Source organism: Mesoplodon densirostris, chromosome 11 (assembly GCF_025265405.1).
Source record: "Mesoplodon densirostris isolate mMesDen1 chromosome 11, mMesDen1 primary haplotype, whole genome shotgun sequence".
NCBI lineage: Eukaryota > Metazoa > Chordata > Mammalia > Artiodactyla > Ziphiidae > Mesoplodon > Mesoplodon densirostris.
In genome coordinates, this window is record NC_082671.1 from 8,218,611 (window position 1) to 8,234,010 (window position 15,400).

The following is a 15,400-nucleotide window of genomic DNA, read 5'->3' on the forward strand; positions in this document are numbered from 1 at the left end:
ACCGCCCCTCATCCGGGTTCCTAGGACTGGGAAATTGGGCTCGTAACCAGGCAACTACCGGTCCGCTTGCTTCGCGGCGGATTTTCAGTTCGGTTATTCGCAGCTCTTCTCTCAACGGCTGCCAGCTGCGGAAGGCCAGTGCCCGGCCTCCCCGTTGCCATAACAGCAGGACACAACTCCTTCTCCCTTGCCCTCTACCAAACAGTCCTTCCCTCTCGGGGCCAAGCCTTCTCCAGTAGAGCTTCTAGTTGAGCAGAACCAGGGTCTGCGCCCCTTTGCAGAGGAGGATTGACTGAGTGGGAGGGTTGGAGGCTGCGTGTCAGGCTGGTGTCCCAGAGGGGACAGGGAAATGGGTCTACGCGGCGTGGGAGAGTTAGAAGAAAGGAGTAGTGCGGGGGTTATAGAGATGGGAGGGGATGGGAGGGGGCGGCAGGGAGGGTTGGAGGAGAACGTGGTTTAAGGCAGAAGTGGGAAGAACTAAGGAGAGGGAAGTCCAGGAAGCTGGACACCGAGCTGCTGGAGGAGTGGGAGCCCCTGAGAAGGGCAGGAAATGCCTTGGGGGTCTGGGAAGGCATCCAAGTGAGAGGGGTCCTTGGTGGGAAGTGGAGGTTGGGAGTCCAAATGAGATGTTCACAGGGATGAGGAAAGACGCATCGCTGGCAGGAGGTCTGGGGTGATACGGTGATGAGAGGGGTACCCGTTCATGGAGGTGAGGGAGGGAGCCTTGGCAGACGCTGAGGAGACCTTCTTTCTCAGGGCCGGGACCTAACTGGATTTGACTCCAGAGCCTTCAGCAGGGAAGAGAAATGTCAGATGAAGATGATCTGGAAGACTTTGAGCCAGACCTGGATGGTCTGGAAAGGGAAGACGACGAGAAGGAGACAGAGGAGTGGGAGGACCACAGGAAAGAGGGAGAAGACCCTGAGGAAGTGAGAGCTTGGAAACAGAGGGGGCCGGGCTTAAGGGCTGGGGTGGAAGGGATGCCTGAGTCCGCTTCCTCCTGCAGTGGATGTCCACGCCCCTCACAGAGGACATGATGAAGGAAGGGCTTTCTGCGCTCTGCAAGACGGGTAATGGACTGGCCCATGCTTACGTCAAGCTGGAGGTTAAAGACAGGTGTGTTCATGGGGGACCAGAAGAGGTCTGAGGATGTGGGACCCAGTGTCCTTTCTCAGCCTCCACCCTGGGTGTTTCGGCTGAGGTTGGATCTCTGGCATCCTGGACCAGTGAGGAGGGAAGGATAGAGTCTACTTTTCAGGACGCTGTGACTCCCTGTGTCAGAGCTGGCCTGGGCAATTGGAGGCTGTGAGGGTATGGGATGGAGGTGGGGATTCCCGTTGGACTCCCTTACTTGTCTTTCAGAGTGTCGCTTCTCAGCCCTTCACAGACACAAGGTCCCTGCCCACCGTTGAGAACCCACCTACCTTCTCTTCCCCCTCCCCAGCCCTCCCTTCTGTCAGCCACTCTCCTCTCCACTCTAAGCCATCTTCATACTGCCCTCTGCTTTAGTACCTCTGACAGTCCTTGCTGGATTCTTAACCCTGACCCTGGCCTCTACCGTCTCCTAGGGATCTGACAGACATCTACTTGCTGCGTTCCTACATCCATCTGCGCTATGTGGATGTTTCCGAAAACCACTTGACAGACTTGTCCCCACTCAATCACCTCACCCACCTGCTCTGGCTCAGGGCTGATGGCAACCAGCTGCGGAGTGCCCGCTTGAACGAACTGCCCTACCTGCAGATCGCCAGCTTTGCCTATAACCAGATCACCGACACTGAGGGCATCTCTCATCCTCGTCTGGCCAGCCTGGATCTCAAAGGTGGGGCCTTAGGGTGGGCCTCACAAGATTCCTTCCTCGTCTGGGGCCAACAGAAGTGGGCAGTGTGGTCCTTGGCTGTGCCACACAGCAATCTGCATTCGTTCATTCACTCATTCAGACACTCACGATGGTTCACGATGACAGTTCTGTGTGCTGGAGATGTAGCAGTGAACAAAACAAAGAAAACCCCTATTCTCCTGTAGCTTACACTGTAGTCAAGGGAGGCAGGCAATCATCAGTGATCAGTATTTTATTTTTAATCTTTGGCTGCACTGCGTGGCATGCGGTATCTTAGTTCCCCAAGCAGGGATCAAACCCGTATCCCCTGCAGTGGAAGCATGGAGTCTTAGCCACTGGACCACCAGGGAAGTCCCAATGATCACAGTACATAAGTAAATTTAGGGACTTCCCTGGTGGCGCAGTGGTTAAGAATCTGCCTGCCAATGCAGGGAACACAGGTTTGAGCCCTGGTCCAGGAAGATCCCACATGCTGCGGAGCAACTTAGCCCACGAGCCACAACTACTGAGCCCGTGCGCCGCAACTACTGATGCCCGCGCACCTAGAGCCTGTAGTCCGCAACAAGAGAAGCCACCGCAGTGAGAAGCCCGTGCACTGCAACTAGAGAAAGCCCGTGAGCAGTATCAAAAGACCCAACATGGCCAAAAATAAATAAAAAAATTAAAAAAATAAGTAAATTTATAAAGCATGTTAAAAGGAGATAAGTGCTATGGAAAAAATCAGGGTAAAGGAAAGGTGGGGGAGCAGGGGTGGCGATTTCAAACAGGTTGGTTAGGACAAGTGTCATTGGGAAGTTGACATTTGAGCAAAGACTTGAAGGAGGAGAGGGAGTTAGCCATACAGATTGCTGGGCACCCCTCATTCACTCCTCAAAGACTTAGGTGGGCACATCCATAGGCCCTTGGACTGCCAGACCACCGTCCAGGGCTCCGCAGCTCTTAAGTCTGGAGCTGTGCCTCCTCGTATCACCTGGCATTAGAGAAGGTGACACAGAGGCTCCCCAGATTCAGGCTCTGCTGCTGAACATTTGAAGTGGCCCTTTGAACTCTTGACACCCTCCTTCTCAGGGAACCACATCCACATGGTGACAGGTCTGGACCCCCAAAAGCTGATCAGCCTGCACACACTGGAGCTTCGGGGGAACCAGCTGAACAGCACCCTGGGAATCAACCTTCCTAAGCTGAAGAACCTCTTCCTGGTAGCTCACTGGGCCAGAGGGTGGTTGGTGCTGGGAAGGGGGCAGTGTCCTGGGGGCCAGGATGCCTGGTTCTAGTAGACTCACCTACTAACTTCATCATCATCATAATAGGTATCATTTTCTGAGTGCTTACTTGCTGCCAGATGCTGTGTGGATTCAGAGTCAAAACAGACAAGGTGCTCACCACCTAGCAGGGCTGATAATACACAATGTGTGGATAATATAGAGAGTTTACTTTGATACAGGTAGCAGCACCATGTGCATAACTGAGGTTCAGGTCAGGCTAAGGAGGCCCCTTACGTGCCTAGGCTTTTAGACTCTTGAGTTGCCTCATTCCAGGATGGAGCTGAAGCCATTTCTCCTCAGTGGAGCAGTGAGGCTCTTGGCCCGGGCGGTGGGTTGAAGAATCTCCTCCTTAATCAGAGGTGGCTGTGCTGGGATGGGCAGTGAGAGTTACTGCTGAGCTTTCTCTGGGTTGGCAGCTTCTTCTGGATTCTTTACTCTCTACACGGGTCTCTACCCACCTCCACTCCCCTCCTGTACCCTCTCTACCTCTTAGATTTGCTCTTTCGCTGCATCTCTTTCTGATTTCCTTCCCTCTCCCTGCTCCCCTCTCCCAATCTATCTACTGTATCCTGGGGTCTAGGCCCAGAACCTGTTGAAGAAGGTGGAAGGCTTGGAAAACCTATGCAATCTCACTACCTTGCATCTTCGAGACAACCAGATTGAAACTCTGAGTGGCTTCTCCAAGGAAATGAAATCACTGCAGTACCTCAACCTAAGGTATGAACCCCCTCCAGGCCCACCTTGCCTCTACCCCTGACCAGGAGCCACCTTTGACCCTATGTTTCTCCCTGGTCCCAATCCCCCAGTTCTAGACCACCCCCAGATTCTCACCTCATCCTCTGTCCTGATCCTCACCCCTCCTGTCCTTACTTTCTTCTGCCTCAGTCCTAATTACAGCACTGAGACCTTTGTAGCCTGAGACCCCTGAATCCTATTCATTCAACCCACATATGGAGAATGTACTACGTGCCAGGCCTTGTGCTGTGTTTTGGGAACCATCTGAAGGAATCAGAGATGGTCCCTGTTCTCAGGGACTCACAGTCTGGCTCCATCCCGTATAAGTTTCCACTGCCCTTCTCCATCTCCTGGGCCCCAATTCCCCTTCCAGTTTCCTGCCTCTCTTCTCCTGAGCCCCACCTGTAAGGGATGGCCCCATACTGCTATAAAACACAAGACATGCTCAGATTTGTTTTTGTTTTTTTCCCATAAATTTATTCATTGATTTATTTATTTTTGGCTGCGTTGGGTCTTCGTTGCTGCGCGTGGGCTTTCTCTAGTTGCGGCGAGCGGGGGCTACTCTTCATTGCGGTGCACGGGTTTCTCATTGCGGTGGCTTCTCTTGTTGCGGAGCACAGGCTCTAGGCACGCTGGCTTCAGTAGTTGTGGCACATGGGCTCAGTAGTTGTGGCTCGCGGGCTCTAGGACGCAGGCTCAGTAGTTGTGGCGCACGGGCTTAGTTGCTCCGCGGCACGTGGGATCTTCCCGGACCAGGGCTCGAACCCGTGTCCCCTGAATTGGCAGACAGATTCTTAACCAGTGCGCCACCAGGGAAGTCCCCGTGTTCAGATTTGAGGTGAGAAGAGTACTTAAAAGAAAATCTCTAGATGGAAAGGCACTGAGGATCAGGGGCAATTTTCTTGCAGCAGCTCTTGTCGGATGGAGGATTTTATGTGTGTATCTTTAAGCAAAGATGTAAGGAAATTGCCTCCTTCGTCAACAAAGACAAATCCTCGAGGCTGGCAGTGGAAAAAGAGTCTCCAAGTAGGGAGTGGTGGTTGTACCTTGAGGCCCGAAGTCCTGCTTTGACTGCTGGAGCATCTCTTGCTAATTAGCTCTGCCCTCTTGGTCTGGTAGGGTGCAGGGGGTATTGTGTTCCTATTAATGGTCTAGACAGGGATAATGGACCTTCCTCAGTGGCTACTTACCAGGGATGTTTGGAAGTAAGTGTGGGGCAGAGGGGTTGTCTCAGTGGCTGGGAGGTGCCCCTGGGGCCAAAGACCTGCAAGCAAGGACAGTACAGCCCCTAAGAAACACCAGCGTGGTTCAGTGCCTCTCTTGAGATAAGGCTGAAACATTTAAGCCTGATGTCACAAAGGTGTGAGGCAAGAGCCTGAAACCAATACACAGTATCCTACAATGAGGTACTTGAGGGGAGGAAGCTTATTCTTCAGGCTGGGAGGCCCCGACCCATCCCCAGCTCCGGGCTCCTTCCTGTGGGAGCACCAAGACAGCACCGTCTCCATGACCCTGGAGCCCGTTTCCTTCTCCACTGGCTCGGGTCCTACCTTCTAACCTTTGATTAGGTGTGATGACACAGAAATCTGTCCCTACAAAGGAGACTCCCCCCGACTCCCCAACTACAAGACAGGGCTGAGACCTAGCTCTGCTGCTCCGAAAAGATAAATATGACACATTACAGAATAGACTGCGGCACCTAGGGATTCCCTGAAGGGCAGAGCAGGACAGGAGTAGGGTTACACAGCGTCTCTGCAGCACATCTGGCAGTGCGTGGCAGGCCAATCCACAGGGGCCATGTTTCTAGAGAAACCGGAGCCCGGTGCGAGACTCCCCCTGAGGGCCCAAACCTGGTAGCTGGCCTCCGAAGCCCATTGTTCTCTCGTGAACACTTCCCCACCACACCGGCAGGGGCAACATGGTGGCTGACCTGGGGGAGCTCGCCAAGCTGCGGGACCTGCCCAAGCTGCGAGCCTTGGTGCTGCTGGACAACCCGTGTACGGAGGAGAACGGCTACCGCCAGGAAGCCCTGGTGCAGATGGCGCATCTCGAGCGCCTGGACAAGGACTTCTACGAGGAGGAGGAGCGGGCTGAGGCTGATGAGATCCGGCAGAGGGTGAAGGAGGAGGCTGAGCCTGAGCCCGAACGGGAACTGGACCAGTCATCGATCTAGCAGTTCCCCTAGCCTCCAAGGACAGTAAGGAAGGGGGGCAGCGAGGCCAGAAGAGGAGGCCAAGGGCCTGGCAGATGGGAAGGGAAGTTGCTGTAGGGGGAGGTGGGTGAGGAAGGCAGAGGCAAGGAGAACCCTTGGGGAGACCTGGGTTAGGAGTCACGGGTGGGGAGACAGAACCCGAAGAGCCTGGGAGGAGCTGAGAGGCTTAGGAGATACATGAAGAGGCCTGAGGAGTAAGCAGTATGAATGGGGTGGCAGGCAGAGATGTGGCTGTGGGCTGGGCAGCCACACCTGATGGGAAATGCTGGGTCTGGGGCATGGTGGGCGGCGGGGTTGGGGGCCGTGGTGTATGAGGATGGCAGCTGGGCCTAGAGAAGAAGGCAGGAGAGGAAGATCCTGCACTAAAGAGCCAAAGCTAAAAATAACAGGACACTGGCAGGAGGAAGAAAGGAGGGCAGGATGAGGCAGAAAGAGACTGAGGCTGAGGCCAGGGAAGCGTGGCAGCTGGCACTTCAGGTGGGGCAGAGGCGGCCGTGGGAGTGCAGTGGGGCCCAGAGGACTGGCTTCTGTCCTCTTCCTCCAGGAGACCAAAGATGCTGGCCCCAAGACTGAGGAGACTCCCAGCTGGGGGGGCCCACGCCCCCTCTTCCGGAGACAGAGGACACCTTTCTCTTGCCCCAGGCCTAGGAATTCATCACAGCCTGCCTCCCAGACTCTGTGACGGGCACCTGGGCAGCGGTGACTGGGCGGGAGCAGCCCTCAGGCAGGCCTGGTGGGAACCAGGCCTGGGTGGGCCAGGGGATGCTTGAAGAATTGGCTGCGGAGGAGCTGCGGAGGCGGCGGCCTGGAGTGTTTGGAACAGTTGTTCGTTTTTCCAATAAAGAGACATTTTGATACTCTTGTGTCTGACCGGGTTTGTGAGACACTGAGGCTGTCACGGGCTTCACTGGCGTGAGGCTGAGACTGTTACTTTCCACGGGGTCGGGGTGTGGGTATGAGCGCGCGTGGGCGGCGGGGGGCTAGGTCCTGGGTGGCCCCCGGCCCCTCTCACATCGCTCTCCTCCTGCCCTCCCTGCCCCATCCCATCGGTCCCCCCCACCCCCCGCGCTCCTACGTGCGCCTCCGCTGGCGGCTCCTGAATCATCGGGGGCTCCGGGTCACATGCGCCCGCCCGGCCCTATCCGCGCCTCCCCCGCCCGCCGCCCGGGCTCCGCAGCCGCCGCCACCGCCACTCCCGCTCTCTCTGCGCCGCCACCGCCACCACTGCCAGCGCCACCGACAGCGCCACCGCCACAGGCTGGGTCTGCAGCCCCGAGGTGAAGCCCCGGCCGAGCCCCGCACCCCTCCGGCCCCCTCCCCTCGCCGCCGCGCCCCCGCCCCTCTCCCCGGGCCTCGCGCATCCCTCGCCGCGCGGCGCTGCGCACCTGCTCCGCCACCCGCGCCCCCCAGGCACCTCCTTCCCCAGCCTTCCCGGACCGCTCGTCTCGGCTTCAGGCTGTCGCCCCCTCCTCGTTCGCGCGCCAGGCCTCTTCGCACCTGTGTCTAACTGCGCCTTTCTCCACCCTTGTCTGCCCCCTCCCCATGCCCCTTTTCGCCTCCGGTTCTGTCGACGATAAGGTTTCGCGGTCTCCCCGGGCTGTGCATTTTTCCCCTGGCACGTCCTTTGGCTTTGCATCGGGGAAATGTCTTTCTCACCCTCCCTCGGCATCCGCAGACTTCCTCTAGACGCCCCTCTCCCACTCCTCTCCCGCATCGCCCACTCCGGTTACAGTGTTTCCACTGCACCGGGGAGGGATGGGAAGAAGGGAGAATTTGTCTGGGGGCCGGCGGAGGACCGGCCCAGCTGTGCCTCTCCCCACGGGTCTCTCCTCCTCCCTCCCCACGGCAACCCCCAGAGACTGAGGACCCTCTCGCAGACTTCTCTACTGTACATCTCTCGGGAAGAGGAGGGACATACATTTGGAGGGAGATTGGGACCTTGGAGTGGGGGTTGGAGCGTTAGATTGGGGGGGATGGGGGCTCGGGAGGAGAGGCCTCCCGCTGCCCATACGACCCATGGTCTTCTGGGCTCCAAGGAGAAATGCAAACCTAGCAGTCGGAGCGCCCTGAGGAGATCTGGGGGAACCCCACCAGCCGGCTGCTGAGGGGATGAGGGAACCACTGCCGTGCCCCTCCCCTCCTCACTGCGGAGCCCTCCCATCTCGGTTTTGATCCTACCCCGCCCCCCACTGCAGTGACCTCCCCTTCCTCACTGCATTGACCTTCTCCTCTCCCCACGGGCGGGGGGATCCCTTCTACAGCCGACGACTGCAGCCAGCTCCTCGTCACCCCCCCACCCAGCGCAGTAACCTCTTTCCCATCCCTCCCAGCCTCCCAGCCTTTGGCCCCTCCCACTGGTCTCAGGCTCCACCCCTCTAAGCCTCTTACCTTTCTCCTTCCTTCCCTTCCACCCAAGCAGATCCCAGCCATCATGTCCATTGAGAAGATCTGGGCCCGGGAGATCCTGGACTCCCGTGGGAATCCCACGGTGGAGGTGGATGTCTACACTGCCAGAGGTAATGGGCAGGGCCTTCCCACAGCCCCCATGCTGGCTTTGCCCTCGCCTGGCATGGGCGGCTCCCCTGGAATTCCCAGTGGGGATGGGGTGCTGGGCCAGGCTCAGGAGCCTGGAGCGGGGCGGGGTGGATCCTCCTTGTCCAGGGGAGCCAGGATAGGCTGGTCTCTGTGTGCTAGTTTAGTGTGTGATACACAGCCTGCCTCTGCCCTCTGTGTTCACCGTGTGTGCATTTGTGTACCGTGTGTGCGTGCTCCATGTGTGCTGCCTGCGTAGCTTCGTTCCTGTGGGTTCCCACTTGCGCACGTGGGACCTCAGTTGGGTGGATGAGGAGGCCACTGCTTGTGCATCCGCCTCCGTGCGTGTGTCTGGGTCGCGGGGGGTGGGGGTGGTTTGTTAAGGAGCGCTGTTGGAAGAAGGCTGGATGCGGCTGCAGGGGCATAGAGCTGGAAGGTGAAGAATCCCTGGTCCCTGTGGTGTCCTCTCTCTCCATCCTCATTCCACGTTCCCCTCCCAGGGCTTTTCCGGGCTGCGGTGCCCAGTGGAGCCTCCACTGGTATCTATGAGGCCCTGGAACTAAGGGATGGGGACAAACAGCGTTACTTAGGCAAAGGTGAGGCCCTTTGTCTTTTCCCCGCTCTCTCGTCCCTCCACTGGGGACCTCACACCAGTCCCCAGCCCTCTTCCTGCATGCCTTCCCCCCACCTTTTCTCTTCTGGCCCCTCCTGGCCTGAGCCGGCCTGACCTCTCCACCTCTCCCTAGGTGTCCTGAAGGCAGTGGACCACATCAACACCACCATCGCCCCGGCCCTCATCAGCTCAGTGAGGCCCGCTCTTTGCTGGGGGTGGGGACCAGGGTCCTGGAAGGAACCCTGGATTAGGGGAGGATGAAGAAGAGGGAGAAAGGCCCACCTCCTGGGAACCATGGTTACCGGGGAAGGATGCCCCCTGCTCCCATGGAGCTTCAGGTCCCCTAATCCAGACAGGCCGCTGTTGCAGGAACCTGGTTGGACCCTGGCTAGATGTGAGCCTGTGTGTGGATGTAGGGGGCCCTCTGGCTTAGGGTCCAGCCTTCATCCTGGCTTTGGGTGACGGAGGCTCTGCTCACAGGGTCTTTCTGTGGTGGAACAAGAGAAGCTGGACAACCTGATGTTGGACTTGGATGGGACTGAGAACAAGTGTAAGCAGGGGCTGGGAGAGAGTGGGGGTGGGGAGGGAACTCACAGAGCAGATGGAGAACTGAGGGGCCAGCGCTGTGGGGGGCTTCTTAGGAAGGATGACCTGGGACTTCCCCGGAGGTCCAGTGGTTAGGACTCCACGCATGAGCTTCCACTGCAGGGGGCACGGGTAGGATCCCTGGTTGGATCCTGCATGCCACGAGGTGTGGCCAAAAAAAAAAAAAAAAAAAAATGAGGAGGATGACCCGAGGAGGAGGACTAGCCCTTCAAGAAACCATGAATTTAACGCCAGTGGGAGGGGAATGACATTAGACAGAAGGGAGAACTTTGCAGCATAAGGAGGGGGGAGTTGGTGGCAGATAGTCTGTGGTCTCGGGGATGTTTAGCAATAGTGCCGCTCTCTGCCCTTTCCAGTCATCTCCCGTTGCTGCCCCCCGACTATTTTCAGGAGAGGATGGATGAGGTGTTGCAGGAGTGGAGAGGGAGGAGGGGGGTCCCCTTTACTGGCTCCTTTTGGGGAGTATAGGTGGAGGCGAGGCCTGGAAGGGGAAGGGGACGTGTTTGCTCAGTGCCTTCCTCTGTAATCTCCCAGCCAAGTTTGGGGCCAATGCCATCCTGGGTGTGTCCCTGGCCGTGTGTAAGGCAGGGGCAGCCGAGCAGGAATTGCCCCTCTACCGCCACATTGCTCAGCTGGCCGGGAACTCAGACCTCATCCTGCCTGTGCCGGTGAGACTAAGACCTGCCCCTCCCAGGGGTGGGTGGGGAGGGAGTATGAAGCCTTGTGAGGACCGATGGGAGGAAAGTGATGGGGCGCAGCTAAAGAGAAAGGATGGGGACGGGGGACTCCGAGTCCAGGAAGCTGGAGGAAGTTTGGGATTTGGGGTTGATGCTCCCAGGGGCGGAAAGGGAAGTGCTCTATGACCTTTCTGTCCTGTGGCTCCCAGGCCTTCAACGTGATCAATGGGGGCTCCCATGCTGGGAACAAGCTGGCCATGCAGGAGTTTATGATCCTTCCAGTGGGCGCTGAGAGCTTTCGGGATGCCATGCGGCTTGGGGCGGAGGTCTATCACACACTCAAGGGCGTCATCAAGGACAAGTATGGCAAGGATGCCACCAACGTGGGAGATGAAGGTGGCTTTGCCCCCAATATCCTGGAGAACAGTGAAGGTGAGGCCAGGATCCCCACTCCTAGCTCTAAGTCTCACTCCATCCCAGGACATCAGGAAGGGCCACACATTTCACCAAGTCCCGAGGAGGCTGCGTGAGGGTCCCTGAGCTAATTCCAAGAGGTTCCATTCCTCGGAGTGGGTGCCAGAGGGCCTAACAAATTCACATGCAGGCCTAAGAGGATATTCTTTATCCACCCAGCCAGATCTGTTAGCATCTGCAAGTTCCCACTGGAGCCCCTGGGGATGCTGGGAGATGGTCTAGGTGACCTGTGGGATCCATCCCCACCTTTAACTCCGATGGATCCTCAGTGTGATGAGATACACCATACTCCAGGGAATCCACTCCAAATCTATCCCATTCCCACCCCAACCTCTTAGACTTCTAGGATTTCTAGTCTTCCTTTGCCCTGGGAGAAACCTTATAGTGAAGAGAAACTATACAGACAGGTAGTGGCTAAGAGTTAACTTTCTGGGGCCAAATTGCCTGGATTTGAACCTTGACTTGAAGAGTTAACTGGCTGGTGATCTTGCTCACTTAACTTCTCTGTGCTTGTCTTTCTCATCTGTAAAATGGGAATAACAACAGTCTCTACCTCTTAGCATAATTGTGACGATTAAATGAGATCATATGTGTAAGTGCTTAGGTGACATAGCCCTCAATCAATTATAGCTATTTAAAACAAAACAAACAAACAAAAAAACAAAACTATGGGACTTCCCTGGTGGTCCAGTGGTTAAGAGTCCACGCTTCCAATGCAGGGGCTGTGGTTCAATCCCTGGTCGGGGAACCAAGATCCCACACACCGTGTGGCGTGGCCAAAACAAAAACAAAAACAAAAAAACTGTTATTAACACAGTTCCATTCCTCTGCCTTCCTAAAAGGTGGCCTGCTCGTCGCAGACCTGGGAATAACCCCAAAACAACCTTAACCAGACCCAGACCTCTCCCTAGCAACAACCCTCCACTTCTGTTCTGAATTTCTTTCTTTCTCTCATTCCTCCTTGCCCATTGTATTCCATCCCCAGCCTTGGAGCTGGTGAAGGAAGCCATTGACAAGGCTGGCTACACAGAAAAGATCGTCATTGGCATGGATGTCGCCGCCTCGGAGTTTTATCGTGATGGCAAATACGACTTGGACTTCAAGTCTCCCGCTAATCCTTCCCGATACATCACTGGGGACCAGCTGGGGGCCCTCTACCAGGACTTTGTCAGGGACTATCCTGGTGAGAGCAAGGGCTGTGGCAGGGGGAGGGCAGGGGGCAGGCAGGGGTGTGTTGGGGACAACTCTGGACCTTATGGGGGTGCTGACCCTGGTGCCAGGGAGAGATGTCCTGAGAAGAGCCTGAGAACCAGGGGTGGGGTGAAGGAGCCTCCTGCAGAGGTTGGGCTTTGGATGTCATGTAATTGTGCAGGTGCCTGTGGTGAATCTGTTCCATCTGCTTTGGATCCTGATTAAAATCCTGAACTCTGAAGCTGCTGGGATCAGGGGGCGGGTTTGGGAGGAACCAGGCATGGTGAGAGGGTGACTGGAACTAGCACAGTTCAGGATCTTGGGTTGATAAAACTGGATGCTGGGGAATTCCCTGGCGGTCCAGTAGTTAGGACTCCACACTTTCACTGCCGAGGGCACGGGTTCAATCCCTGGTCAGGGAACTAAGATCCCATAAGCCACCAGTGTGGTGGCTGGATGCTGGATGCTGAATGGAGCTGGACGTCACGTGGATGAGGAGGTGCTGAATCACCCTCTCTAGGTCCCCCAATGGCTTTTACCCCTGGATGGAGGCAATTGGTTTCCAGTTCCTGGGACGGAGTGAGAGAAAATAGACCTAAATTGCAGAATGACGTTTTTAGAACAGCAACGAGGAAGGGCTTCCTGGTAGAAAATGGGAAAATACAAAGATAGGTTGTGAGGGCTTCCCTGGTGGCGCAGTGGTTGAGAGTCCGCCTGCCGATGCAGGGGACGCGGGTTCGTGCCCCGGTCCGGGAGGATCCCGCATGTCACGGAGCAGCTGGGCCCGTGACCCATGGCCGCTGAGCCTGTGCGTCCGGAGTCTGCGCTCTGCAACGGGAGAGGCCACGATAGCAAGAGGCCCGCGTACTGCAAAAAAAAAAAAAAAAAGATAGGTTGTGAGAAAGTTTCTAAACTCTTGTTTTTTGAAAGGTTTTATGAAAGAATCAAGAAGCAATCAGGGCAGGCTTGTTTCTGGGGAAGGAGGGGTGAGGAGGCTGAATTGGCCAGGGGGTCTGACCTGTCCATTCAGGGAATCTCAGCGGGGTGTTCCTGCCTGACTCAGAGCCTCCGCATCGCTCTCCCAACAGTGGTCTCCATTGAGGACCCCTTTGACCAGGACGACTGGGCTGCCTGGTCCAAGTTCACAGCCAACGTGGGGATCCAGATTGTGGGTGATGACCTGACAGTGACCAACCCAAAGCGAATCGAGCGGGCCGTGGAGGAGAAGGCCTGCAACTGTCTGCTGCTGAAGGTCAACCAGATCGGTTCGGTCACCGAAGCCATCCAAGCGTGAGTGCCTGCCGTCCCTGACTCAGCCCGTTTCTGCAGGATGCCTCTCACCAGTGCTCCCAGCCCAGTCTTGCCCACAAGTGCTGAAGGGGGCAGGGAACCTGGAGTCACTGTCACGGCTCTCCTGGCTCTGCTCCCCCCACCCAGGTTCCCTGCTCCCCTCCCAGACAGCTTCCCTCCAGATGTTTCTTGACCAACACAGGGGATGAGAAGAGGGTGAGGGCATGAGGGGCTGGGGCTCAGTGCTGCTGTACCGATGCAGGTGCAAGCTGGCCCAGGAGAATGGCTGGGGGGTCATGGTGAGTCACCGCTCGGGAGAGACTGAGGACACGTTCATTGCGGACCTGGTGGTAGGGCTGTGCACAGGCCAGGTGAGCGCCAGGGAGCCCTTTGTGCAATTGGTGGGTTCTGCTCAGGTGGCTCTCTCCCAGGGGTTTGCGGGTGTTGGGGGAATTTCAAGGGAGTATAAGTTTTCTTTCATGGGGAAAAGGGCGGCCACTGAGCTGCTTATGTTTCGTGGTGTTTTAGATCAAGACTGGTGCCCCATGCCGTTCTGAGCGTCTGGCTAAGTACAACCAGCTCATGAGGTGAGGGAACCCGGGGAATAGAAGCCCAGGGCCCAGGGGGTTATAAGCTGTGTTTCTCCACCATTTCATCTCCAGTGCCTGGGGCCTGGAGAACAAACAGTAGGCATCCAGAAAATACTTGTTTTTGATGGATGGGTTTACAGATGGCCTGATTGACAGCCCATGGAAAGCCAGGGAATGCCCTCAGCTCAGGCCAGGACCTGGGAGCAGGTGGTGCGAGGGGCTTGGAGGATGGCGGCCCCATGGGAAGTGGGGGCGGTCCTCCTGCTTCCCTCACTGTTGCCTTTCTGACTCCCCTCCCTCAGAATCGAAGAGGAGCTGGGGGACGAAGCTCGCTTCGCCGGACATAATTTCCGCAATCCCAGCGTGCTGTGATCCCTCTACGTGCCTGGAGACTTGGAGCCCCTCGCCGTCCGCCTGGAACCTCTTCTTTCCGGTCCTGCTCGAAATTTCACCCCAGACACCCCGGCTGACCTGCTGCGCTGCTCCTTGGCTGGTCCAGCCCCTGCTGTCTCCGCTCTCGCCCACTCTGGGTTCCACTCTCCACTCCTTCCTTTCTCTTCTCCCTCCTCAAAAACTGGCCATGGACTGAGGATGTCAGGGCATCCACGGAAGACCGATCAGGGTCTGTGCTGGAGCGCCAGGGTTGGTTGTTGCGGTGTGTAGAGGGGCCATGTGTCATGTGTGCTTTGCGCTGGGTCTGTTCGTTTCCAGATTGCATATGAGGCAGGAACTGCGCACTGCTGAGTGGAGTGCAGTGCTTGCTGCGTGCTCAGGCCTGGCCTAAGGCACTGATGTCTTATTTATTCATTTATTTATTTTTCATTCATCCTGTTAATGATTCACTTCCTCATAACTCCAGGGCCAGAAACTGGCCTGACTGGACGGGACCATGTGTCTGTATTTCATGTGACTGTAGATTCTGAGATGGCCTGGGGTGGGGGTCTTGCTGGAACGGGAAGGGTCACAGAAAGGGGCCTCGATGAGGGTTCCTGTGTGTGTGCCCAGCCTTAACCGCAGCCTGGCTCGGTCCAGAGGTGGGGCTGTGTGCCCGGGGCTCCTCCCCTGTCCCTCTCTCCCCAGCCCGCCTCCCCCTCGTTCGTTCTTCCTGCAGCTGCACCTGAGCACCGTCTCACTCCCCCGTGCCCTGTTCCACAGCTTCCAGCACCTCTGTGGCGTTGAAATGAGCACCACCATTAAAGTCTGAGTCACCGTGCATTACTGTGTCTGAGGAGTCTTAACTCTCATCCACACGAGGGGAGAGAAGATGGAGCTCCTGGAAGCCGGTGAAACTGGATAGCAGAGCTGGGGAGGGCACAGAAAGAGGAAGAAACCCAGCAAATAGGCCAGGAGGATGGCATTGCCTACCTCACCCTGG

The 15,400-nt window shown here is 56.9% G+C and overlaps 2 protein-coding genes across 2 annotated transcripts; both read left to right on the forward strand.

Annotated features, from left to right (window-relative positions):
- Window positions 1–806: 806 nt before the first annotated feature.
- On the forward strand, window positions 807–6,013 carry LRRC23 (leucine rich repeat containing 23). Its single transcript, XM_060113849.1, has 6 exons — window positions 807–929; window positions 1,007–1,116; window positions 1,569–1,822; window positions 2,909–3,039; window positions 3,686–3,822; window positions 5,752–6,013. Exons 1-6 carry the CDS (start codon window positions 807–809, stop codon window positions 6,011–6,013), a joined length of 1,017 nt encoding a protein of 338 aa, XP_059969832.1.
- A 1,213-nt stretch (window positions 6,014–7,226) lies between these two features.
- On the forward strand, window positions 7,227–15,231 carry ENO2 (enolase 2). Its single transcript, XM_060112114.1, has 12 exons — window positions 7,227–7,329; window positions 8,472–8,568; window positions 9,085–9,180; window positions 9,331–9,389; window positions 9,678–9,747; window positions 10,338–10,471; window positions 10,690–10,912; window positions 11,940–12,137; window positions 13,234–13,435; window positions 13,698–13,806; window positions 13,964–14,022; window positions 14,328–15,231. Exons 2-12 carry the CDS (start codon window positions 8,484–8,486, stop codon window positions 14,395–14,397), a joined length of 1,305 nt encoding a protein of 434 aa, XP_059968097.1. The 5' UTR covers window positions 7,227–7,329; window positions 8,472–8,483; the 3' UTR covers window positions 14,398–15,231.
- The last annotated feature ends 169 nt before the right edge of the window (window positions 15,232–15,400 follow it).